This window comes from Rhodamnia argentea, chromosome 2 (genome assembly GCF_020921035.1).
Source record: "Rhodamnia argentea isolate NSW1041297 chromosome 2, ASM2092103v1, whole genome shotgun sequence".
Classification (NCBI taxonomy): Eukaryota; Viridiplantae; Streptophyta; class Magnoliopsida; order Myrtales; family Myrtaceae; genus Rhodamnia; species Rhodamnia argentea.
This window is the reverse complement of record NC_063151.1, coordinates 26,701,562-26,727,456: the sequence shown is the minus strand read 5'-3', so window position 1 is coordinate 26,727,456 and position 25,895 is coordinate 26,701,562. Positions and strand designations below refer to the sequence as shown.

The following is a 25,895-nucleotide window of genomic DNA, read 5'->3' as shown; positions in this document are numbered from 1 at the left end:
AAAAAATTGATCGGAATAATTAAATTGAGAAATAGTCAAGAGATTTTAGAATAAATTGTCACAATAGATGAGATGATTGGAGCACGAGCGGGTTCGAATTAGTGACGTTACTTTTGACAAATCTTGGATTTTGTTAATGCACACATCGAAGTCTTATACGACGCTAAAGTCGTTAAAAACGATACAGAAGTGTCCATACACACACCGGAGCGCCGGCGTTTCGTGCAGCGAAAGTCAACAGTCAAAACCCCTAACCCCTTTGTCGTTGGGTCTAGCTGCGTCTCTCTTTCACGTAGGAAGGAGAAAAAGAACGCAAGTCCCCCAAAGTGATCGGAGGTAATGTCGATCTCACTTCTTTTTTATTCTCCTCTCCAATTCCAATTCGCTTCTTCCCATTGTCGCGATTCTGTTTCTGACGATAATCTGGTGAAAATCGCCACTCGTTTTGATACTTGAGTTTATGGAATTCCGACCGATTACAGCCTCGGAGCTGCAGAAGTTGCTGCTCTCTGTTTCGATGGTCGCCACATGATGGCGGAATTCGGTTTTCGAGCTTAAAATTCTGATGGGGTTTTTAGTGACGGGACTGCGAGTTCTGGGGTTGCGGCAATTCTCGCGATTTGTCCATCTCGTCTTGAATTTTTTTCTTTTTTTTGTCGTTGTTGTTTGTAATCGGGTGTCTTCTTGTTGCGATTTCGAGATGTATGGAAGTGATATTAGGCACCTCAATGTGTGCATGACTTTTGGGAAGGAAGGTTTATCTAAACGGTCTGCGTATGCCGGGAAAATGTAGGAAGCCATGGCATCGAAGTTGCTTCAATTGCAGAAGATGGCAGCTCAGGCGACTCAATATGCTTCGAAGCATGGGAATGCCTACTACAAGCAGTTGATGGAGCAGAACAAGCAATATGTTCAGGAGCCGCCCAGTGTGGAAAAGTGCCAACTGTTATCCAACCAATTGCTTTACACTCGTCTTGCCAGGTCCTTTACAAGCTTTAAACAAGTTCTTACATATGCACTTTTTTTGGCTCGTTATTTGGATTTTTACACGATCGAATTGGGCTTTGTGATGCAAACCTCGTTTTAAACCTTAGTTTGACATCAAAAGTGATCAATTTCGATTTCCATCTAGGGTGTGTTTCTCAAGATTCTTGGGGAACAAATCCTCAATCCCTTGGTGGTCTTTTAATAAAGGAAGAGTAAATCTCTCCGGTCGAGCTTAAAAATTTCAGGTTCTTGTGCATTATGGCATTCCGTATCGGAGTGATGAAAACACGTAGGATCTAGGACAAGTTACAGCCGAGGGATACATCCCCCTGGGGACCATAGAGCTTCCCTTTCAGCTGATCTTGAGAGCCTGAGACATTGATATTGAATTGCAAATTTTACATTTTGGCTCTTTCAAATAGTCTGATCTGCCGCACCTGTCATCTATGAATAGTTTACACATGTCACAGGACATACACAGAGTACTTCAGCCTTCATCTTATATTCATGATGGTTTTGTGAAGGCTCTGATGGTGTGCATAGGATAGGATGAATTTCGAATTGTCAAGATTGGAGGTATAACATCCTAGGGGTTATCATGGTTTTAACAAGTGAGTGTTTTTGTTAAAAAATTTCAATTACGACATGGCAGAACTCCACGTACAAATTCATAGTGGTAAATTCATTCGAACAGCTAAAGTCATTGAACATTTGGATTTGTAGTGCATATTTTCAGAAATGCATTCTGCTTAGAGTGCTTGTCAGTGATGGTATTTTATAATGTTGAAATTTGTTTCTCTCTATGTTGCCTACAGCATCCCTGGGAGACGTGAGGCATTTTGGAAGGAAGTAGATTACCTCAAGCAACTATGGAAGAACAAGCAGGAGCTGAACATTGAGAAAGCTGGCATAGCTGCTTTGTTTGGTTTTGAGTGTTTTGCCTGGTACTGTGCTGGTGAGATTATTGGAAGAGGGTTTACAATCACAGGGTATTATGTCTGAGAGAAATTGCTTTGGTAATAAAGGATCCACTACTTCCTGTTTAGATTTCCATAAGTGGGTGAGTGAGGTCACCGTAAGGGTCCCCAGTGCGAGATTTTTCCTTTATGTACTTTGAGCTTCAGTATAGACGAATCTTTGCTGTGGCACTAACCCATAACTGCAGTCTTATGTACTTCCCATCTCAAATTCAGTTGATTCATTTCTTTGTTTTCTGTGCGGCTCCAATGACTCTAAAGAAGTAACTAGTTCGGTGCCTAAATACCTGGATGTACTTTTACCGGACACCACGCCAGGCGCAACAAAAGCCATATCTATCATGGGTGAACACCAGATGTAGATAATTCGCACCAATACCCGTCTGATTGTTATTAGCTACCTATTCTCTATTTCCTTAATTTCCTTGAAGTCTCACTGGCTGATCTGTGGAAACAGAAACCCAGCTCAACTTGACTGATTTCATGCCAAACCAGTTCAACTCAACTCTGTAAATCGGCTCGTTTTCCAGGTACCTCTCTCTGATTTCTGTTGTCTGAGTGAAGGTTGCCTTGTCATTAGCTGTTGCTCTGAACTCCTCGACTTTGATTATGGCCTAATCACCAGAAGCTTAGTTTATATTATTAAGGGAAAATACCACTTAAAATCCTAAACTATGCCCGCTATAATACCAATACTGCAAACTCTTTTTTTGTTGTTGCCAACACTCCCAAATTTGTACTGGTGTGACAAAAATGCTGTCCGTACGACCAAAAACCCTAAATTTTTTTCTTTGATGTGACAAATACCCCAAACTTGTACAAGTATCACAAAAGTTTGGGGTAGTGGGTTGCAAAGAGCACAATTTAGGGGTTTTTGTGAGAAAAAACAGGTATTGGTGTCACAGTGGCGTACTTTAGGATTTTTTGTGATAGAAAAAAGTTTGAATTATCGTTGTCACGGTGGGTATAATTTAAAGTTTTTAACGATATTAACCCCTTTTTTTATCTACCCTGTGGCAACAACATCTTGAGGATAAAATAAAAGGCGAAAAGGAAGTGATCCTGCCGATCTCCTGTGTCACCCACCAAAAGCAACAGAAAGCTTTAGAATTGTTGGGATTCATAGTCATGGAACTTTAGCGAAGTTCGGCCGGTGCTTTCTCGGAATATAAAATGGGGACTCTCTCTCTCTCTCTCTCTTCACTGTCAACATGTCATTTTTACACCATGGGAGATGGTTTGTGGCTCTGGTACTGCGACCTGCAAAATGTTGTGGTTTCATCCGTAGATTATGTCCATGTACAAGGCTACTAAGTTCACTTCACCAATCCAATCGCTGTTCGAAAGACCCATCCGTGTTAGAGACTAAGAGAGTTTGTTGCAATTCCTTCCCCTCGGCCTTGATCTGGAGATGTGAATGCCGAGTCGGTAATGGAACTCAACAGCTCAAAGCTCGAAATCCTAATCTTTTGATTAGCTCGACCAACCCTGAAGGGAGTTTCTCCAGCACAATGACAACATATGCTTCCTTGGGAAGAACAATTCTAGACTTAACCAGGAGTGTTCTCCATCTGCAGAACCTGGAGAAGTGAATCTCAGCACAATCTTGTGCCAAGCAAATCCAGAAGCTAAACAGAGTTTGGAACGATTAGTTCCATTTCGGTTTTGCTTTCTTTATCTTTTTCCTGTGCCCTCTCTTAATACGTGCAGGTATTTGATTAATCCTTCCAGAAATAGGCCTTCGTTTATTAAATAAAACCCATCCCGATGTATCACGACCTGATTTTTTTCATGCCGTTCGAATCTCGAATCGATGAATGATTTAGCCTCAAATTGTGCACATTAATATTTTTTATCCTAGCGTAACGAATTCGGTTTTGTCGAAGTTATCGAATAATTCATACAAACCATTTCATCAGGTTATCCCTCTCCTAGGGTCCGGCCCCTCACCCCCCACATGATGTTTACATTACTCTTATCCTATTTGTTCTTTCCTATCGACAATATCACATTATTTTTCATTTCTTATTTATATCATTAATATTTATGTTTTTCCTTGCTTGCCTCCAAGAAATTTGAATAAATGATCAAACGAAAGCAAGTTTATGCTGGTTATAAGAGTGGGCATGCATTCAATAATGGACAACGAATTTGAAAAGTTTAGGAGGATTTGGATTCTGTGATGGATTTAACCGACCATGGAGATATAGTCCAATCTTTTGGGACAATAATCCGTTAGTTCATTGGTGTTTGTAACATGATAAAGAAGTACTGTGCAGTTTTGAGTGCATATCGGTTCTTGTAAATATGTAATGTAAGATCATAGCGATGAAACATGACGTTCGAAATGAAAATCTTATATTATCTATACAGGTAAATTTTCGAGAAGAGAGGGTATTCAGAATTAGTTGGCATAAAATCACTGGTAATACATCTCCTCTTCTCTTCCGAGTCTTGCATTTAGTGAACTTTTCGATCTGTATAGAGCATCATCAACTCGAACTAGGGAACTGTTAGCGCTCGGGCCTAAGCTCCCGAATCGGCGGGGACGGAGAAGCGTGGCCACACCCGGCACTAGCGACCGATTTTAACTTTGGGTTTTGGCTTCTTCCTGCTGTACCTCTCTCTCTCTCTCTCTCTCTCTGGGGTATCAGGTTCTTTCGGTCAACATTGGTCGGCGACAATCTTGATCGAACAGTGAGAGGAGAAGTGTTTTTAACAACTCCGTTCGTTGCTAACATCTGGGGTATCAGGTTCTTTCGGTCAACATTGGTAGGCGACAATCTTGATCGAACAGTGAGAGGAGAAGTGTTTTTAACAACTCCGTTCGTTGCTGACGACATGTTTGAGGATTCGTCCAGTAATTAGGGGCCTTGAATAAAGTCTGAGGGGAGTCCTCAACAAACCCTGGCTTTCCTCCTCTAGATTTGATTGATATTACTATCTTACAGAAGTCACGTTTTCGTCTGAGTGCTAAGCATCATCGAGTTGAACTCTTCAATAATTATTGATGACAAAATCATCTGATCAAGACTTAAAAAAAAAATCAAGCCCATGACATCGGCTCACGCCAGGCATCCTGTTCTCGTCTGCCTGACCAGAGGAGTGCTCTTTATCAAGTCAACTTGGCAGACATAGACCAGGTTGCGCTTTTTAAGTGGGGTTCCTAAATCAACATGATTTAAGTAAATACCAGTAACTTAAAGCAAAGTATGTTTGGTCTGGTCTATGTCCTTTTCGATGAGGAGAAGCAGAGAGAGAGAGAGAGAGAGAGAGAGAGAGAGGGCCCCAGCCCACAGGGGAGACTTTCTCTCTCTACTTGAAGACAGATCGCAAGAGTCTTAAAAACTAGAGGGAGGGAACAGTCGTTTGGACTCTTTTTAGGACACGGAAAAGGATGGTGAGGATGATAATGACGGTGACGATAGTAATGGGATGCACGGAGCACCGCTCATCGAGACCGCAAGTACCTTGTACTATAGACCTGCTATAAAAGATCGTTTCACCATAGACGAATCGTATTTCAAGAGTTCAGACCCCATTGACTTCTTCCCCTCCTTAGCTCAAACTGTCATGGCATCTCACCTCCTAGATCAAAACAGCATCTTTGAGCTCTCTCTCTCTGTTCGTTCTTGAATGGAATTTGAAGAAGGTGATATGGGTCCAGATCACTCAGAAAGTCCAGCTTCATCTACGTTTCGACCAGAAGAGTTTCTTTAAATGTTTTGGGACCAAACCGGTTCTCTCTCTCTGTCTCTCTCTCTGCAGCTTGGAGCTCTTCAATTGTCCGTGGTTGTGCTGAAATGGTGTTCCATTTCCATAACTTGTACCGATAAACCAGCCACGCCTCTTTCTGTTTTTGCTACTTTGATCGTGCGTCTCTCTCTCTTCTTTGCCGAAAAGCTCCTTAAAATTGACGTGTTGCTGGCTGAATTTTGATCTGCTCATCTTAACCAGTTCTCCAAATTCCCATCTTTAACTCCACGAGTTTCTTCTCCAGCCACCAATTCTTGACTTGACCATTCTCAATCTATCTTTTCTGGGTCTCTAAACTTGGCTGATCGTCAGGATCTTCACTCCTACCACTTCAAACCTCAATCACCCATGACTCCCTTGTGATCTCAAAACCGATATCGTCATTACCATCCATCACAAAGTCCCAGACTTTGGTGGCGCTATCACTATCAATATCACAAAGAAAAAGAGAGTGCAAGAGACGACAACGTTTCAGAGCACGAAGCTACAGTTCCTAGAGCAAGAGAGGCTGACCTGCCCACGTTGCGATTCGACCAACACCAAGTTCTGCTACTACAACAACTACAACCTCTCTCAGCCCCGCCATTTCTGCAAGGACTGCAAGCGCTACTGGACCAAAGGCGGCTCTCTCCGCAACATCCCCGTCGGCGGCGGAACCCGCAAGAGCTCCTCCACCAAACGGGGCTCCAAACCGAAACGCCAGAACCCGGATCCGGATCCCGACCCGAGACCCAGTAAGCATGGTCTGCAGCTCCAGGAGTCAACCCCAGCTGACTCCTCGCAGTGGAATGCCACAGAAGGGGCCCTGTTGGAGGGTCCGCACCGATCGGGGGCGGGATCCGGTGAATGTGGAGGTAGCCTGAACCCGGGCTGGAGCTTGGGTTGGGGTTCTGCCATGAGGCCTGAACCGGAACTCGACTCTCGACAAGGCGGCAGTGGGCGGGAGGATCATTTTGATCATGCAAGTTGGTCTTGCTATCTGGAGTACGCTTGCTTCAGATACAACTCCAGGGGAGGATAGATGGTAACTTGTGGATGTCATTCAGCAAGCTTTGAACAGGAGTTCAGTGAAATTGCTTTTGAGGGGAACAGCAGAGATTGTGAAGGAAGATGAGAGCATCATCATCAGCAGCAGCTTGCATTCTTCGCATATCAAAGGCTAAAACACCAGCAACCAACTAAGGGATGATGATAATTCCTAGCGTAATTTTGCGATTTTACTACGTAGGTTCTCTTTTCTTTTCTAGCCTAGAGTGTAATTTTACCTAAGGTTGTGAGGTGATTAATACACGCCCGCGCGATTTCGAACATTGCCTGAGAGAGTTAATTCCGAAAATAAGAAAACCCGCTGGATAAAAACAAAAAATTAAGTACAATTTGTAATCTACATGCTACTTTATAATCTCGAGTCCTACAAAGTCCATCTTTATCTAAATCTAAATAATCGTGCAGCAAAACCTTCTCCATTGCTGAGACACGGAGTCGGTTCTCGGGTCGGGTGCGAAGCATGCACGCCCGGTTTTTTTTTATGTTCTCTGTAAGCACGGGAACACACGTTTAAGGGTTGGACAAGTTGTCGCTTTTGGGACAATTGAAAAGAATTGAATCTGTTTGGTTTGAGGCTTTGAACGAGAGAGAGCAGCCACTCTTCCAATGCAATCTTGCCTCGCCACTTGCTGACAAGGACAAGACAGGTTCCCTTGTTCCTTTTATTTATTTATTTATTGGAATTTCTAGTGTCTCGACAAGTTGTTTTACGAAATTGGTCAATCTAGCACTCGATGTTGAATCTTTGGATAAGATAAGGAAAAGGCATGGTTCGTCAGACATGCTTGCAAACCCGATTTTCTGTCCGCGAGTTACCGAGGAAGAAAACGACCAATTCGATTATTGCTAACAATAACACGAAAAGATATTTTACAAATTAACTTAAGTTACATTACTGTTCTTGTGTAATCTTACCGACAACAAGACTCGGAGAAGATACGACCTTTGTAGTGAGAAAAAGAAAAAGGAAGTTACAATCCATTTTGTTGTCTACTCACATTAGGAAAATGTGATGACTATTTTTCTTTTTGGGACGCCACGAACTATAAGAGCCACAGAGTTACGACGGCAAAAGAGAAATTATGACCCGTGAAAAAAAATTGGGAAAGCGATATGTAGCCGACGAATCACTGTTGCAAATGTCAGAGGAAAGTTAGAATCTATTAGGTGTGTTTTGGTCCCGTTTTTCTCTTGTGGGACTGTGGAAGCCCCCCCATGTTTTTTCAAAGTTTTGGTCAATCTCTTTGCATCTAGTGTGGGGTCGATTGGAGTTGCCTCTTGTCCAAAGACTTGTTTTGGTATCTCTTTTACGCAACAACTTGGAAATTTGAATGATGGGCCTGCCATTTTAGTTAACCATCAAATCAATGCCCCGCGAGAGGCAGAAAATAAACCTTTGACAGAATTGACTTTTTTCTTCACCTAGAAGGCTAGAACTTCTTAGAGGGTTGTTCAATCGGTTGGTCATGCATTGGATTGGAAATCCACGTTCGGTCCCGATTGATGTGTTGTTATTCAGCTTAGAGGGGAAGAACTTGCCCCTCTCTGTATCTCGCGATAGTTGTGAATTGGACCACTTCAATAGTCTCATCATAATCAACTGCCAACCTAACAAGTTTGTGGGGTTATCTATTTAGCACGAGGGAACAATAGATTTGGAGGGCTAAAAGATGAATGGCCGAAAGAAGAAAGAGGCTCGTGATTGGCAATCTCGAAAGATTGCTTCATTCATTTCTAAAGATTGTTGGAAGATGGAATACAGTCTGCACTCTCTGGTAATAGAATAGCACAACGAGGACAAAACTTGTTTCCGTGGAATCTACCAAAGGTTGGGGTTTGGACTTCGATCTCGATTCGATTCCTGACTTAGTTATTATATTGGGTCAAGTCGCGTCTGTTATTCTATAAATCAAAGCCGCATCGCTCTCCTCCAGGGTATTGTTAACTTTTGACTCTGCTGCAACATACCCATTTCCTGCTACTTGAAAAGAAGGAAGGTACTGGGAAATTGGAAAGCAGAACAACCATATCAGACTGCTTCCCCCAATAAAAGAGGCATACTAGTGCTAGTAGATCAAGGCGACCGCATCTGACCTCGCTAGAAATGACTACATACAATTTCATCTGAATCTTAGCTTCGAGAGACGGACAAACAAGTACCAAGACAAAGGGATGCAAGAAACTATTGCTGGTGTCGGCCGACTCTAGTTGCTAGTACGAAAAAGTTGGATCTAGTTTGGTGGGTAGTACGACTCGAATCATGTAGAAGCGAGACTTGTTCCTTAGTTGGCTAGGATCGTCCTTGGGCTAGGCTAGCCCTTAGTAGTAGACCTCCCTCGTTTTCTATGGTTCTACGAATCGGGGCAGAGAAAATGGCAGCCTGATTGTCCTGTTGCGTTTGACAAGTAGAGTTTGAAGTCCCTATCAAAGTTCGACGTCGGAAACCCTCCACCCATTCAAGATTCGAAACGTCTGGATGACTTGGTGTCCAACATTTCCAACATCCCCTCTCTAACTAGTAGTGTGGACGCTACATGGCCAAACAGAGCCACACTTCATAAGGTACAAATAGACACGACTGTCCGTCAGAGACTTTCTACAGCTATTTTCACAGTTCCCGAGAACTACCGCGGAGCTTTTCTAGCCAATAATATAAATCCAAAGATGCCCGGAATCAAGCATTGGACGGCGGAAAATAAACGAAAGAATCACACGGGAACAACTCGAGCCTTGTACATGCATATGTACGCCATATGCCAATCACCTGAAAAGGAAGAACAAAAAAACACCAATGAAAGTAAGATTTTTAATAATCTGGAAAAGAGGACAGGCCACAAGCACCCCGGTTCTCCTTGCAATCGCGCAGATGCGGCGTACAAATTTAAAGACTGTGGACCAGGTCCATAGTAAGATGGAATTTCATAACAAATCTGGATGAGCTTACCTCCTCCAGATAGTTTCGTGATGTCCTCCTCCCGCTGAGGAATAGGATTATCATCATCAAACTCAATCCATTTACCTACAACCGACATCAACTCTTGGTTCAAAATCACATTGAACAGAAAGAATACCAGAATGAAATAGCAGATTTTCCTTGGCTGGAAAGTAGAATAGCGGATAACTAACCACTTTCTTGCTTGACCCAAGCAACATAATGTCCTGAATCAGCACTCCGGCCCTTGTGAGTTAATACAGCAACCAAATCATAAATTCCTGTCAACTGTTTCTCCTCAACTGGCGCATCTAAAGGTAAGATTGAGAATAGAGAGGGTCATCACCAGCCGGAGCTAGTCCCACGGAAACAGGAAGAGGGAGCACGCGTATGCAATCACATGGTAGATCACATCTTTTCTTAGTATTACGAGGCAATTTGGAATCACAAAAGCATTTTTCTTTTGGCTGAACAAATTATAGCAATAGCAGTCTTTAATAGGGAGAAAACCACAAAAAGCCTGATATCAACGTATTGCAAATAGTCTGACCAAACAAAATAAATAAATAAATAAACATATTGCAAATAGACTCTGACATAGGAGCTACGACCATCACTTTCCATAAACAAAATTCCCTCAAGAGGCAAAGAAGTAACTAGGGAATCAGCATTAGCATAACTTCATCCCCAAAATACAAAACGATGTTGCAAGCAACCAAATAAGGAGACAAGCATCAAGTGTGTCAGGTACTAAAAGCTTATAAAGATATTTGAAGTGTTGGAAAGGCTTACCATCCTGTGCAGCAGCTAAAGATGATTCCACAGCTACATTTGATGAACCCTGTCCAGCAGTAGATACATCAGACATCCAAATGTAAAACTTCATTTATATACATTTATTTGCATGAGTATAATCATTCACTCACCTCGGCATCAGACATCTTCACGTCATTCTCTTTTGAAGTAGAACTCTTCTTTGTTGCTTTCAGACCAAGCTTTTTCCCTTCTTCATCCCTAAGAAGCTGGTGCTCCAATAACAAATGAATGATCAGCATAAGAAAGAGTAGAACTTAAAAGGATTATCGCTGAGACCAGTAATAGACAAAACCTGGCGAGGAGCTTCCAGCTTTTTCTGTAGCTCATCTGAACAAAAATCATAAACATCCAACTCCAATGGATAATCTACTTTCTGAGAGCAGGTGAAATTTAGTTAGTCAACTTACGTTAGAGATCTTATACACCCCCTCAATAAAGGGAAAGGCTCTAACACTGATGAATCCCTTAAAAGAAAGCTTGCAGAACATCTTACCCGCAAAATTTTGGCCTTCTGATTTGACTCCCTCTTCCAGAAAAAACGAACAAATTGAATGGTCAAGTATCTGCAAGAAGACGTTGAATGAGAACTGTAAATATCTCAAAGGGCACGTTTCAGTATAGTACATAGTGAAAACCCAGAAATCCATTACAATCATATATAAGAAAATCAAGCCAAGCTACCTCGGTAAGCCATTGATACGAGACTCTTTCAAATAGATTGCACTCCGCCCCAGGGATGGGGAAGCCTTCTCCAATTCTGATTTCAACCCCTACATGAATTGAAATAATTGTAAAAAGATGCTGGTATCTACCGTCTCACTACTGGAAAAGAGAGCACAGATAACTCATTCAACATGTTAAAAAAAATACAACGAACAATTCATACCTCTACTCATGAGCATTTGACAAATTAGCAAAGATCATTCTCTGATTTGGTTAGAAATGTAAACTGTAGCTACTCCATAAAAGCTCAGGCCATCTACCAAATTCTGCTTATCTTTTACAACATATCAAGGGAAGTTTTCAGAAGATAGAAAAAACAACCGAAGTTCTTCCAATTTCTTCAGAAAAATGGAGCAACATTTTCAGCTAATCTTGTTTAGACATTGTGTTCACAGAGTAGGCAACTAACTACGCAATCTATTCTCTTTAGCTTGCAATTTATAAGAAGTCAAAGCATTCGAAACTCATGAATTTTCATCCTAGCTAAGTTACATACTGACGGCCGCAGTTATTTTCGAATGGAGCCAACTGTGAATAGTAACATGAAGCAGGGGAGCAAGAGACTCAAACCCAGGAACGGGCCTGCTAACAGACTGGGCCGACCCTTGGTCTCAATGCCATACACATAGCCTTGGTAACTATTGCCTCACCAACTACATAATCAGACACAAGCCCCTCCTTGGTATTGGAAGTGTCTACTAATTACCAATTAACAACCATTACATAAGGATGATTTCAAACAGTAAATGTTACAGTTAATAACAAAATCCTTGAAACACTGGCATCCAGTGATCTACCAGAACAATTTACTAGGGGGGAGACAACTTACATGTCTTAGACCTTCATGCAAATGGTTCACTTCATGTGATATATGGCATTTAAGTGAATAAACTGTCTCTGATTCTGAGCTTTCTTCACCACTTTCTTGGCAATGCATCCTAGATATCCAACATTATGAATACATATTTGAGTTCAGAATTTAGGGTTAAAAAAACTGGAACAGAGAAAGATTTGCCAAGCATTGAAATGTAGCCATTTTGGAAGAGAATATTGATGTCCGAATGACATGACATTTGCAGGGGAATTCCAAATTGAAATCCTAATTAAAGTAAAAGCTAAAATGAAATATGCGAAGTCCATAAATTAATATTGCCCAACAAGGTGACCCAATGAACATGCTAATCACGGAATAACTCCACAAATATAGCTTTAAAAACGTTGATTGCACACCTGCTAATGAGTTGAACTCCAAAAAGTTCCTTCACAGTCTCTGGATTTTCGCTGCAGTTAACAATTAACATGTATAACTACCATGAGTTGAAACGGAAGAATGACTAATAAACATGTAAACCAGCACATAATGATAAAAAAGACAAAGTGAGAGTGATAAATCATCTGAATATACATGCACATAAGAAGCAGCCTAGAAGTTGTCGAGGATGGTTTTATGAAAACAACTATCATATTTTTCGTTTCCCAACTTGTAATGTTCCAATAATAATGGTACATAAATACTTTAAATACTCAAGAAACATTAATACCGGACTCTTTGTAGTGACTCCTATTTTTTACTATTTTACCCTTTTCTTTGCCCAAATCTCACAGCTCTCACAATTTGACGTTTATTGAATGCAAACCATTAATATTTCAAAACATAAAAATATTGACATTTATGATCATATATACTTTCAAAACTCAATTACATGTTTTTTCCTCTTTGTTGCAACTTTAGGGGGGAAAGTAAATGTAGGAAAAAGAAATTAAAGTATAGACCAACAGACCCTAAAGTCTTATGCCAATGATTCAAAAGCTCTATTTCTAAACGACATTGACATGAATATGAATGGACACTTATCGTCAGTTAAGTGATCGCAAATTTGACTAAAAAAAACTGCCCAATGCTACCCCTGTATAATCTATTCACTCTTAACAATATCATACGATAAAACTCCCTCAACTCAAAGCCAAAAAACTTCTTACCTCAAAGCCTACAATAATAACTTGCAGCAATGTGAATCAGAAGCTAGAATCTTCAGATAGAGGAGGAGAAATAATCTTCTGATCGGCTCATCCCAAACCATTCTAAAAAATGCCTTTTTAAGATGTCCTGTAATTTTTCTTTGCCATTCAAGAAATTTACAAATACCCATGCTCAACCAACTCTAGTTGGAAGATATTAACACAAGTTAAATATGCCCAAAACTGAAATTAATTTGCCCTTGTCAAATTCAAATTCATAGTCAATCAAATGGATAGCTTTTAGTAGAAAACACCTTCAAGTTGTTTTTCTTTCAATCTCAAAAACAGCTTATAAGACCAAATTATCAGGGAATACTTCCAATGATCACTAAGAACCTTGCTTATGGCCAATTAAGATGACAAGCTGAAACAAGCTACATACTTGGCACCTGGTGATCTAAGGGACTGAGAAAGAGTATATAATATTTGAGTCCAGCATTCTTCAGCATCCTGTTCAGAAAAACAAAAAAAAAAAATTCTATAATCACTAATACATTTAACAATGAGACGCATTTAAATTCTTGCTGCGAGAGAACCTGCTGCATGAAGACACCATTATGTAGCTGGCCGAATTGAGGATACTTTTTGCGCAACAACTGCAAATATGAAAAAAAGAGATGATAATGCCTGTTTCCTTATCCTAAGCACTGTGAAGATGTACCAGCTAAATAAAAGAGTTTGTAACGTTCATATAAAATCAACTTTGCCTATAGAACAGCAAATCGAAAAAGTACGAAAACTTTGTGATAATCTGATTCATGGATACAATCTCTGTTTATACCTATAAGTTTAGCTGTTGTAAAATCAAAGCAGAGATTCCAAGAATCCTCTATCAGCATTCGAATCACTAGTTACAGCTCGTTTTATTTCATAAAGCATGGCATGCTTAATGGTATAAAACTCAACCTTGTCTATAAACCACAAACTTAAAAGAGTGAAAACATTTTTATCATAGTATTATACAAGAATACATCACAGTAGGCATATATTACTTTCAGTTCCCTGTTAACTGCCTACAACCTACAAAATATCACGAAGCAATTTCTTTCCTGAAGAAACAAATCAACTTATATCTCACCCAACAATGAATAACACTGCTTTGTTTCTGTAAAAGTATGTACCCATTGCAAAACATGACAGATGGCGATACTCAAAAGAGCCAGCAAAGTAAAAGGGCCAAAGAAAGATGATATTAAAATAAACCACAGAGGATCAAAGCCCAAACCATCCAAAATTGCATTGGTGCAACTGGTTTGGCAGTTTTATCGAGTTCATTGAACAGATCGCGGGTTGCAACAGTTAACATGTGAGAAGGGTGATCCAAATCACTCCTCCTTTCAGATTGGGGATACCTAGTCAAGATTTACAGCATGAAGAAGAAAATATCAGTCATGGTCAGTGGTTAAAAAATAAATAAAAATGAATGAAGGGTAAAAAGAGAAGTCAGAAGAGTAGATGACTAACTGATGCAAAGCAAACTTCAATTCTGGAACTGAATGCAAGCATTGAATGGTAGAGTTCATGTAGCAGGTGTTTCCTAAGTTCAATAATCCTGCACTATGACCCTGAAGAAAAAGCATTGGTCAAAAAAGCAGAAAGGCAAAAAATTTATGCTTATAACAGAGGGGAAAAAACACTCACTAATATCGCTACAGCTACCATGGAAAAAGTTTTGATAGTTCCTCATAGGTCACAATGGATGCATTATAAATTCCAAGACATGGGATGTAATATTAAAATAATTGAAAGTAAACCAACGAGCAATGACAAGAAATGTGCGCCATGGTGGAAAAATATGGGTACATATACTTCCAGACAAACCAGTTATGGTAAGACCTACGGAAACACGTATGGGTTCAGGTAAAGGATTTACCGAATATTGGGTAGCTGTCGTTAAACCAGGTAGAATACTTTATCAAATGGGTGGAGTAAATTATCATTTTGCTTAATTGCAACTAGAAGTATGCCACCAAGCTAAACAATTACCAATGTGACAGCTTGTTCTTCCTCTGGAAGATCTTCCATGAATACAGGACCCTTTTCTGGGGCCTTCACTATCTCATCTGCAGTTCCCATCATCATCAATTTTTGGCCCTATACAAGTTCATTTCGATGAATTAATATTTAGAAAACTAATTACACAACAAAGGATTGCTAAAGTTCATCGACATGGTTTGGGTCTTCAAACCAAGAAACTGAAAGTTACGAGTGAAACAGAAATATTATAAGGATAGTGAATAAGAGAGGTGCTAAATCCATAGTCAAACAAAAGAACAAACAGACTTCAGTGCACCTGCTATTTCTCAGAGGATACACAGTCACACAAACTTGACCATAACACGGCCCTTTTTTTTTCTGTTGAATGATGTCGATACTTTATTTTCCAATTTCCCATATAATTTTGGCTCATTTGCTCCCTTGATCCAATCCATCCCTATATTTCTTCCGACCACATTTATGAACAAGCCGATAAGAAGAAAAAAGGATACTTGGCTGAATAAATCTATTCTAACAGAATTGATAGACCAAGAAAATAAGTTTCTCCATTTCTGAAACAGTGAAACAACATTGACAAGGTACAATTGTTTACTTCTACTAAAAAAAAGTAGGTAAATAGTAAATCTAGGATAAGAAAGAGTACATCAAAACAGAAAAAAAAATGAGCCTCAAAATGGAGAAAACAATATGCCTCCATATAAGGAAACCTAATGCTTTGACCTAGATGTGCGTCAATAGATAGTTGTATATTTTCTAAACGTTCACATAAGTGAAAATGGAAACATCTTTCACCTTCTGATCCAGTTTTCACCATCTACCCTTATCTAAAAAAGTAAAGTAACTAGGTAGCACACACTATCCACAAGCACAAGGAAAAAAAAAAAGGAAATTTATGAGAAATTCTCATGTGAAAAGCAAATCCAGAAGGAAAAATGCAATTAAGCTTATTACCTGCTTGACTCCTAATGTACTCCAGTCAGCATCATCCTGTGTAACAGAGTAAAATACTTTCAACCATATGTAGTGTAGGGAACGAAACTCAACAGTAAGGACAATATACAAGAATAAGGAGTGGATCTACTAAAAGTGTATGCAAGGAAAAGTAAGTACCTTTAGTAAACCACCCTTAACCATGATCTTCTGCCTCTCCGGTGGGACTCCTGTTAGATCATATAACTGGCACTTGAAAAGATAAGGTGGCTGGCTAGTGTCAATTTCGACATCTGGAAAGACCTCCTTTTGCCATTTAACACTCACTATAGATGGCAGAAAAATTCAATCGTCAGAACAGAGAGATGCATTATGTAGATCAGAAACATGGTGAAAGAGGCAATTAGGCGCCAAGTATTATTAGCAGGTAGGTGACAAAAAAGGGAACCATTAACAGGCAAGCTTTTGAACAAAGACAAATCTGAAACCATGGTCATCTGAACACAATCCACCCACTCCAACTATTACTTTGTATTTCTCATAGATACTAGACAAAGGTTATTACTTACACACGGAACCCAAGTATACATCTGCATATGATGGACTGCTTCACTAATGAGTCATTTCAGTTTCTGCTAGAATCATACCTTAACCATATGCCTCTTAAATATTGAAGTGAAGGATGGAGAATACGCTTCACTCTTCTCGAAGTTCTGTCGGAAATTATTTGTGTTTTATTGATTAACCAAAGTCTCTCAGACAGTTTAAGATGATCTCAGAATGAAGTTTTTGCATTGACTCGTTATGTAAAGTACAGTAGTTGACAGGGCGCAAACATCCTATACCATGATCAGTGTTCCAGGAGGTATCAAATGGCCAACATCAACTGAGCTGCACTATATACATGATTGTGCAAATCACTGAAAGAAGAACTGATGAAGTGAACAGAAGCCTAGATTCTCCACGAGCATACATAGAACATCTTGCCGATTCAAACAAGCATTCAAGAAAATCACCAAAGCAGAAGGAGATTCACCAGTCGCCCACAATTAAACTAGTTCACATCAGAGCGACTACAAATCATACGGAAGCGTATAGCTTCCAAATTCCCACGCACTCAAATCGCAGTACAAGGATCCGAACCATATGAGCGTGAATCAGTCGCTCAAACATCACAGAAAGAGTTCGTTCACGAATCGATGATTGCCCAAATTATTAGCGAACACAACGCATGGAGCTCAGCGGTTGCATCAAGCCTCTCGGCAAACAACGTGCTCGTAATTGTGCAAAGTAAAACAGGAAATAAAAAAGAAGAAGAAGAAAGAAGAAGAAGAGATTTCGATGAGAACGAGCGTTGAAAGAAGCTAACCTCTAAGCATGGTTGAAGAAGCAGACGTAGAGCCCCGAGCTACGCTTGATTGATTGAAGAAAACACAGAGAGAGGGGAGAGAGAGAGAGAGAGAGAGAGATTGAAGGAAATGAGAAGGGACGCGGAAGTTTTGCTTTGCGATGTAAGATTTGGGTTTAGCTTGAAGAAAGGGCAAGCTCTTCGGGCTTGGTATGGGCCTTTGTAAAGAACAAGGCCCAGCCCAATTTGACTAAAGATTAAGCACGGGAACACATGATTTGGCCCCAACGTTAATGTTTGAAAAGAATCCCAATTTCATTTTTTTAGCAGCATATTTATTAGGACATAGTTCATGCTCTCCATCGATAACAGAAAAATGCCAGAGAGCTTCTATAATTTGAGCTCATAATTTTTAATTAGTAGTTTAGGCTTGAGCCCATGAATATGTATTGCCCTATATACTCTTTTTTGTTTGTAATTGAGTGATATAACATGTTTTAATTATAATGAAATCTTCTGCTGGACATAACCCGCATACTTAATTTAAGGGCGAATCAAGATAAAATCTCATCACTCAATTTTTTGTGCTTTACTTCTTTGTAATTGTGTGCCGAATCCTAATAATATTAACATCGAAGAATCAAAACAGGATGTTTTTTGCACTTTGAATGTCTTTTTCTAATTTTTCTAATTCGCTCGGCAGAAAAAGTGCGGTTTTGAGTTTCCTTTTTTCATGTGCTGTAATAAATAACAGATTCGGTGAAAATCATGAGAAACAGAAGTAGGAGAGTCAAAGGTCTCTCCAACAGGCGCCCTCTCACTTTGGAAAGATAAATGCATTCTTCGGTTCAATATCAAAGTCAATCTATGATCTCTCTCATTAACCCTGATATGAAACGACGGACACGATCGTAAGCTAAATGTATCGCCACAAATCCTGCACATTTTGGAATCGAGTACCCCGTTATGACTTGCATTACCACCGACTCCGGCACGAATTCGCCTTGAAGAAATTTTTTTTAAGTGAAAGAATGACCACTGACCCACGGCACTGTTGATCCACATATTTGTCCCCAAATCCAAGGAATAATCTCAAGGCCGGATGCAACAAGCTTCCAATACTAATGACCCCCCCGAGTACAGCGAAAAAGATTATGGTTCCCCGTTACAACACAAACTGCTCTGGCTTTGTAATTCTTACCAGTTTGCAGAGAGGAGAAATGAAAAAGGAACCCATCATCTGCATAGTCTCGCTCTATCCGCTACCATGTTTCTTCTCATGTCACAACTTAATGCCGAGCAGTCGAATCGTGTGGCTAGCCTCGAGAAATAACTAATGCCGAATGAGCAAGTTACAAGGTCGTGCACATAGGTCCTTCCGTCCAGATAATTCACGACTCCCCCCGCAACTTTTGGTTTAGCTCATTCTCCTAGATGAATGAGCGGATGAATCTGATTTCTCGGCCAGATAGTGCTCCAGCATGTCTTCTTCGTCATCTGCCATTATAATTCAGAGAGAATTACAACCATGACCATCCAAATATAAATCGATCCACAGCAACAAAAATGCTTGTCCAAGAAAAAAGACAAATACAGATTACCTTCAAAATCATCGTCATCAAAGTCAATTTCTTCCTCATCCTCCTCATCAGATTCCTCCGCAACCGTGGCTGTACCTTTCTGTTAAAAGTGGAGATTAACTATAATTTTAAGGCTTTTTTTTCACACGGAAATGCTATTTATGCAAGATGACGGCCCACGTCTTATTTAAATGCAATTCTACTATTCTCAGCAGATAAGCACATAAACACTGACAAACTAAATATATCACAGGCTAATCCACAAGTTCTATCATTTCAAATTTTAGTACTGGCATGCAGCGAGATTCAAGAGTGACTGATGCTGCTCATAGTTTTTCTTCCTGTGACCCCACTGGCCCACTGTGGACTGCCCACTGGTCAGTCCAGCATCTCTTTTCTCTCAGAGATCAAAAATCTTCGATTTTATAATTTCTTTCCTTCCTCTTTCACATGAGTATTACTGATAGGGAAAAACTTTCTCAGTATTTGAAGAAACATCAGTCCATCCTCAGAATTTACTACCTCATAGGCTATTTTTGTTGGACCACATGAACCAACTTCAGGAATCATTTTAGGCAGCCTATGCATTTTTCGCACCGTTTGCAGGCCATTATTCAGTTCAATAATAAAAGACGAAAATCAGGCATAAAATAGAACGATATATGAGAACCGTGAAGAAGTCAGTTACCGCTCTTCCACTTTCAAACCACTGTCTTCCAGTGAGCCTTTTTTCCTTGGTTGCTGTGAGTACAGACTCGGGCATTAGCCTGAAATACATGTTGCCATTATCTGTCAAGAATACTAGGACAAGGGCTGAACTGAAAAGCATAGGCTCATAACTGTGAGAAATGATGACCCAGAAACTACTTCAGGTTCTATGTGAACACGTTGCTTTCAGTCTAACTTCCATTGTGACAATATACAGAGGTATTGAGAAACTAATCTTGGATAATAAGTAAGAGTCTTTCCCAGGATGGAGTAGCTCTATCTCTCATAACCAAGGCACCCAGCCATTGCTGTCATTAATTGAAGATGAAACATTTGCCCCCACAGGGAATTTCCGCATTAGTAGGCTAGAAAGTTCCCACTTTTTACCGATCTTCTATTGCCCTATCATCATATCATCACACAAAATTGGTTACACTAGCAGGTGAAACAAAGATCTAAAATTGTTCTACGGATTTGCCTGCTCACAACTAGAAAATCCTATAATAGCAAATCAGTCACAAATAGGAGAACTATTTTAAGTTCCTGGACAGCATCGGAGTAAAATGGAATCTCGTTCTTCTCTTCAGGAAACCCAAGCGAAAAGGAAGGTACTGAAAATAAAAGAATTCTTTCTATTGGGCCCTCCATCGACCCAAAATACCAACGAGCTCCTAAGCCCTACAACCATAACTACCCATTGGGCTCTTCCATTGGTCGTTGAAGGATGTCGTAGTCAGTTTACATTGGAATTTTTCCTTTCTTCAATTTCTATTTTCTCCCAAACAAAAGTAAACGAAATGCGATTAAGAGCAGTTCAAATCAGCTCTTTCCGCATAACAGTAAATCATCAACTATGACTACAATTGGCAAAAGGAAATGATGCAAGATAAGAATCTATCCCTAGATAATGCAAAGCTGACAGTAGGAGAAATGGACAAAATATTGTGTTGAAGCTTACTTTGCTCGCTCTAGTGCCAACTCTGCTTCAAACCTTTCTCTCCATGCAAGAAACGTATCCACAGTGACTGGTTCTCCATGGGGCACAACTATCTGAGAGGCAACAAAAAGTAAGAAAAACTCTGCCACCATCTACTGAATGACAATCCCAAATATTTGACCAAGATGTGCATTCACTTAGCCATAACTGAAAATATCAACAGTATAAAAACTGCAGTGTCTTTCGAGGTTTTGTGATGCATGGATTGAATAAGACAAGACAAGAATGTGATCCTTTCACAAACTCCTGAAGAAATTCTGCTATCATCTTTCCACACATTCTCAAGCTAGACAGTCTGCAGAAAAAAAAAAAAAAAGTTTGCAAACAATAGGTCCACGTTCACTCCGAACCATTAACAAAAGGAATGCTCTTTCTAAGAACTTACAACTGGAAGATTTTATATACATAATAAGCAGTCAATCCTTCTTCATCAATATATAGCAATATAACGAGGGAAACAGGAGTCAAATATCTAATCTCATGCTAGATTCAGCCAGCCTATTTTCCCTTGATGTCAGTACCAAGGGTCATTATAAAAAACCAAGCTTTTCCTTGCAGAATCATGATTCACACTATAGCTGCAGCAATCCAGAGAGACTCAATTTCCAAGACAAGGGAAGGTTCAAAATATCAGTAGCACTTTCACTTAATTCCCACACGTATGGTCTTACTATAGGATATTAGCCAAGGGCCGTGGATTCTGAAAGATGGAAATATAGTTACCTCATCCTTTGCTGCCTCTTCTTCAAGGTCCTCAGTGCTGTCGTTTTGACAAAATCTTTCAGACAACCAGTCTTTTGCAGATGTAACAAGAGTGTATACCATAGCCATTCCCAGGTTTTCAGCTGCCTGAACAAACAAAAGCATTTTGATCGAGTCATACAAACTCATGTTGACGCTGGTCATTGAGTTACACTTAAAACAAGTGGATTAACAGTACCACATAAAGGAAAGAAACTATAATTTCCAAAAGAAATGTAAATTTTACTCTTTATAGGGTGTTATGGCAATTGGGAAAAACGTAATGCATACTTTGCTCCTATCTTGCAAGGTATGACACACAATATTTACCCAAAAGTGTTACTGTTCGTATTTAAGCTACATCATCTAAACCAATACCTTATTCGTTCAGCCATTGCACACATATTGGACATGTTCATGCAGACAGATCTCTTAGAATCAGGCTAATTCGGAGGAAGAAGGTGCAGAACTGCAGAACATCTCAAACATGTTTGTAAATCCCCAAGCAGGCAAGCATCAAAAGATTTGACAAAGATACATAATATGACTATAGTTTCTTGACGCAATAAGATGGGCTTAAGAGGGCGGGAATTAGGCCCTCTCACGGATAAATTCATAGTGCCCTCCTTATCTCACTCTCTCAGAAGTAGTGACACAACCAAAGCTGATTACGCGTATCAATGTCCAAGCAGTGTAGCCATACATAAGGAAAATTATTTACCTCTTGTTGGAGCTTTTCTTTCAATGTCCTAAGATCTTCACTTGGTATTCCACGTAAACTGCAGGATTCAAACAACGTTTCCAATTTTACAATCAAATATCGCGCATTTATGTCAAAGGACATAGTAATGTTACTTATGATGATCCACATAAATAAGAATGGTGCAGCAGATAAATATTGACCAAGTAAAATAATGTCATTTCAATTCAGAGAAATCCAGAAAGAACCTACATTAGCAAGACACGAGGGATTTTTAGGCCACCAACCAGGAACAATTTTTACAAGCAAACTCAGTTTTGCTATATCATATCATTGTGATAAAAAGCAAAGTTATAGTATCAGCAACGTCTGAATAGAATTCTCTATGAATTTCCTGAACTTATGACAACATGAATCATAGTCTCCTGCACAGTGCAAAGGCTAAAAACCTCTTAATGTCTCGATACTCCATGTAAGCAGACAAATGAGCTACATCACATTGACCATTTGCATGACAGAACCAACAAGCCAAATAGAAGCTGATACTGACGTTGTTTGAAATTTATGAAGTTAACATTCAAACTAAACAACAGAAACTTCATGGAAACGCATGCGGAAATAGAATAACATACTGGATCAAACAGTATTGTCAGCTGATACTCTTCAATTTTGACACAAGAATTAAGCCAAGAATTTATAAAAGTGAAAAATTCATAGAACTAGTGAATAAAAGGCAAAACTTACGGGAATTCAATTGCTGTAAACAATCAACGAGTAAACTACTCAAAGTTTTATTTTCCAATACTGATTCACATTCACAAGATATAACTATATAGTTTGCAGAAATATGATAATCTTAAAAAGGGGGCTTTTTTATGCTGAGATTTTGTTTACATCACATTGCAATAACAAGTAAAGCATTGTGCAAACCCAGCAGAAAATTAAAATCATTAGAGGACAAACCAAACAGAGAACTGCTATGAAACAGACCACACATGTAGAATCCATGACACTTGAAAGAAGATTAAGCTAGGAAGCCATTATCAATTTGAAGTTGCACATCACGGGACAGGAGTATTACTCAGAAAGGTGCACCTTTAATGCCATCCAGCGAACAAAAACCAAGAAGGCAAAAAAAAATACCCTTCGAGGACTTACTTTCACTGTTTCCTACTATTGCAAAAGCCCAAATTAAAGAAGCGTTCTTCTAAATAATGTGAAAAATTACATGTCAAGGACAGAGCTAGCTCCACTAAAAAATGTGAGAACAATTTTATCCCAGTTTATGGATAAACAAGAAAAGAAAAGCAACTCTTCCTTCCATGGAAGTATCATTAACCTTTTGGTACTTAAAAGTGGAGGTTCATCTGGATATCTTTCTGTGTGGGAGAATATCAAGGCCAGTTCAACTGCATATGATGTCAGAGAAACATATTAGCTCCACGCGAACTAGATTCTGAGCTCCAAAAAAGCTCATTGCTCTCAGTTTCAAACATCAAATCAAGCAAACTGAAAAAAAAAATTATAAATAATCAATCACCAGGTGTAGTTGTTGACTCGTCTAAATCGTCTTCCTGACAAATAAAATATGATAAACAAATTAGCGAAATAATGATTAAAAAGAAGGGCAAAAAGGACAGTGCCGGTAGAAGACGAATAGCATGTAGTTGCAAAGTGAGATGTCCCAGCAATGTCTTCTGATGACAAAAGCAAAATCTGATAATGCTTTCCTTTTTGCCATGGGATTGCAAAAGCTTAAAACTAAAATGTTCATGCCCGTTAGTCGAAGCCTTTAAGAGAAGACAAATTGGGATTATATTGTTGTATGATTTTTCACAACACTAGCTAGAACCTCAGCTTGTTTTTAGCTAATGCACTTATCCGCGTAAGTCTTGCATTAACCTCAAACCCTGAAAATCAAGCATCGTAGTATAGCTATCTGAACCCCCCATAAACCCATGTCTTAGCTATTAAATGCTAAGCCTCTCTGAGCATATCAAATCTGGAAAATAAGACCATGTTTAACACCCAATGTGAAGCATTCATAACTTCCTCAGAATTCTCTAGCTGATAATCACAACATATGGTGCGAGATGTATGATGGGGAGAATAGTGGGTACCTGTGGAGATATATTGATTTGGAAGCATTTATTGGATGTATTTAACCCACTTTCGCTGGGATGAATCTCTGGCATTAAAAGGAAAACAGCAAATAGCATCCCTCACAGGTCGAAACAAGCAAAAAAAACAAAATAAAAAGCATGACAATGAAAATAGATGTTGGAAAAATATACCTTTAAAATCATCCATAAGTATAGCTTCCAATGCTTCAATTTCCATTGACTGCTCCAGCTCATACTCTTCATCCACAATTCAAGATTGCCATAAATACAAAAGGTGACTTCAGCTAAACAAAAAGCCAAAATCCATCTATGTGCCAGCGATGGCCCTTCACATTACATCGTGTAATCTTCTTTTGGTTAGTTTTTTCATCTCAGGATTCAATATCCACAAAAGCATAAGCTTTTTAACGAAACCATCCATCGCAGGAATGAGAAAGAAAAAAATCAGAACTTTTGCAGAGTGCCAGCAATGAATTGTCCTAATTGAATACATCTAGCAATCCACATTCAGTATACTATATAATTGACGCGAATTCAAAAAGAGAACGTAATTTTGCGGCTTTCGTGCCCAGCAATTTCCTCTCACGTGAGCTTTAACTGCACACGGTGTGCAGCGATCATAATACTACGCATCTAGCTTCTTTGACACTTCAAAACTTGTGTACACTATTCAAGAAAAGCAACCAAGGTTCTAAGTTCTGTGCCCCCGTGATTTTCAAACAAGCTAAAGTTGGATCAAAGCTGCGCTTAACAGCATCAGAATCGAAAGCGGCAATCCACCTGCGAGCAGAAAATACCACCGCCCGGGCAACTGGAGAAGATGAACGAATAGCAGCCGAAATCAAGTGGAAGGAACACCAGCAACAACAACCAACAGAAATCAGCGGATGATCATGCAATCGCGATTGTGAAGTAACTTTTCAACAGCCGATGACAAAAAGAAGAAGAAGAAGAAGAAGAAGAAGATTTTCAAGTCGATTGATTACCGGTCATCGTCGCGATTTCTTGGGTTCTCGCTGTAGCAAGACGCCGGAGAGGGAGCAAATTGAGCTCGAGCTGCGAAACGCCTTAACACTCCGAAACAGAGACCTGGGACCGATAAAAGACCCTTGAGCGGCGTCGTATCTGGGAGACATAATACTTGAGCATTTTATCATTTACATGATTTACGTTTCCTTTTTAATAAGTATTATTATCATAAGAAATTAATATCAGTAATTTATAGGTGTGATTTACTTAGCCCACTCGAGCCACATGGCTCGAAGGGTTCTTTTGGGCAAGCTTATTCATCAAATTATATTTGACTACTAATCGATTGATCCGTCTATGATTATAAAAAGCAACAACGATTTCGATTATGATAGGAATTACGATTTGACAACTATTACTAAAGCAAAATTTGCATCATAAAAAAGATGCAATAAATCCATAACGTGGTTATATATATTACAACCAAACATGTAACTAATAAATACTTTTGAAAATCGTGTTTAAATTTCTTGTAAATCTTTTG

General features: G+C 39.4%; 5 protein-coding genes across 11 annotated transcripts in view; 2 read left to right on the top strand and 3 right to left on the bottom strand.

Moving 5' to 3' along the window:
• The window catches only part of LOC115737303 (inorganic pyrophosphatase 2), a 28,558-nt gene extending 23,296 nt beyond the window's left edge, over positions 1–5,262 (bottom strand). Inside the window, exons 1-2 of one of the 2 annotated variants that reach the window (XM_048274047.1) lie at positions 5,218–5,242; positions 1,070–1,077 (exon numbers count right to left, since the gene is read on the bottom strand). The gene's annotated coding sequence lies outside the window, so the exon portion shown is untranslated. Of the gene's footprint in view, positions 1–1,069; positions 1,078–5,217 lie in introns of both variants that reach the window. The other variant, XM_048274046.1, reaches the window with a different exon arrangement.
• Positions 182–2,201, top strand: LOC115737305. Of its 2 annotated transcripts, XM_048274060.1 has the most exons (4): positions 186–336; positions 483–598; positions 794–981; positions 1,803–2,201. In XM_048274060.1, exons 2-4 carry the CDS (start codon positions 566–568, stop codon positions 1,987–1,989), a joined length of 408 nt encoding a protein of 135 aa, XP_048130017.1. In that variant the 5' UTR covers positions 186–336; positions 483–565; the 3' UTR covers positions 1,990–2,201. The 2 variants fall into 2 exon arrangements, with proteins under 2 accessions (XP_048130018.1, XP_048130017.1); XM_048274061.1 differs by lacking the exon at positions 483–598 and having other exon boundaries at positions 182–336.
• Positions 5,263–6,078: 816 nt separating the features above from the next.
• Positions 6,079–7,018, top strand: LOC115737304 (dof zinc finger protein DOF1.7-like; the record flags this gene model as incomplete). Its single annotated transcript, XM_030669354.2, has 1 exon — positions 6,079–7,018. A coding segment is annotated over one exon (663 nt), but the record flags the coding sequence as incomplete, so codon positions are not given.
• Positions 7,019–9,142: 2,124 nt separating this feature from the next.
• LOC115737497 (ubiquitin carboxyl-terminal hydrolase 7-like) lies at positions 9,143–25,343 on the bottom strand. Of its 5 annotated transcripts, none has more exons than XM_048274026.1 (19): positions 25,324–25,343; positions 17,555–17,575; positions 16,366–16,511; positions 16,207–16,242; positions 15,244–15,351; positions 14,722–14,822; positions 14,483–14,609; positions 13,794–13,853; positions 13,640–13,707; positions 12,469–12,519; positions 12,068–12,176; positions 11,197–11,285; positions 11,009–11,078; positions 10,808–10,888; positions 10,626–10,721; positions 10,492–10,540; positions 9,894–10,010; positions 9,712–9,786; positions 9,143–9,531 (listed from the first exon to the last, which is right to left on the bottom strand). In XM_048274026.1, exons 2-19 carry the CDS (start codon positions 17,562–17,564, stop codon positions 9,476–9,478), a joined length of 1,449 nt encoding a protein of 482 aa, XP_048129983.1. In that variant the 5' UTR covers positions 17,565–17,575; positions 25,324–25,343; the 3' UTR covers positions 9,143–9,475. The 5 variants fall into 5 exon arrangements, with proteins under 5 accessions (XP_048129983.1, XP_048129984.1, XP_030525508.1 ...); XM_048274027.1 differs by having other exon boundaries at positions 25,327–25,343; XM_030669648.2 differs by having other exon boundaries at positions 25,330–25,343.
• On the bottom strand, positions 18,536–25,501 carry LOC115737342 (RWD domain-containing protein 1). The gene is made up of 11 exons (XM_030669420.2): positions 25,369–25,501; positions 24,554–24,619; positions 24,380–24,447; positions 23,800–23,833; positions 23,599–23,668; positions 22,281–22,338; positions 21,542–21,667; positions 20,780–20,871; positions 19,802–19,880; positions 19,135–19,213; positions 18,536–19,030 (listed from the first exon to the last, which is right to left on the bottom strand). Exons 1-11 carry the CDS (start codon positions 25,373–25,375, stop codon positions 18,951–18,953), a joined length of 759 nt encoding a protein of 252 aa, XP_030525280.1. The 5' UTR covers positions 25,376–25,501; the 3' UTR covers positions 18,536–18,950.
• Between the last annotated feature and the right edge of the window lie 394 nt (positions 25,502–25,895).

What these genes read in the sequence shown, in the direction of transcription:
- LOC115737305 (XM_048274060.1), top strand. Translation starts at nt 566, where the DNA reads ATGGGGTTTTTAGTGACGGGACTGCGAGTTCTG. An exon ending in TGACGGGACTGCGAGTTCTG is followed by an intron (nt 599 to 793) that starts GGGTTGCGGCAA and finishes GGGAAAATGTAG; the next exon opens with GAAGCCATGGCATCGAAGTT. An exon ending in CTTTACACTCGTCTTGCCAG is followed by an intron (nt 982 to 1,802) that starts GTCCTTTACAAG and finishes TGTTGCCTACAG; the next exon opens with CATCCCTGGGAGACGTGAGG.
- LOC115737497 (XM_048274026.1), bottom strand. An exon ending in TTAAGGGTGGTTTACTAAAG is followed by an intron (nt 16,243 to 16,365) that starts GTACTTACTTTT and finishes TCTGTTACACAG; the next exon opens with GATGATGCTGACTGGAGTAC. An exon ending in AGAAGGCCAAAATTTTGCGG is followed by an intron (nt 10,889 to 11,008) that starts GTAAGATGTTCT and finishes ACCTGCTCTCAG; the next exon opens with AAAGTAGATTATCCATTGGA.
- LOC115737342 (XM_030669420.2), bottom strand. An exon ending in AAATCAATATATCTCCACAG is followed by an intron (nt 23,834 to 24,379) that starts GTACCCACTATT and finishes TTTATTTGTCAG; the next exon opens with GAAGACGATTTAGACGAGTC. An exon ending in CCACTTTTAAGTACCAAAAG is followed by an intron (nt 22,339 to 23,598) that starts GTTAATGATACT and finishes TGAATCCTGCAG; the next exon opens with TTTACGTGGAATACCAAGTG.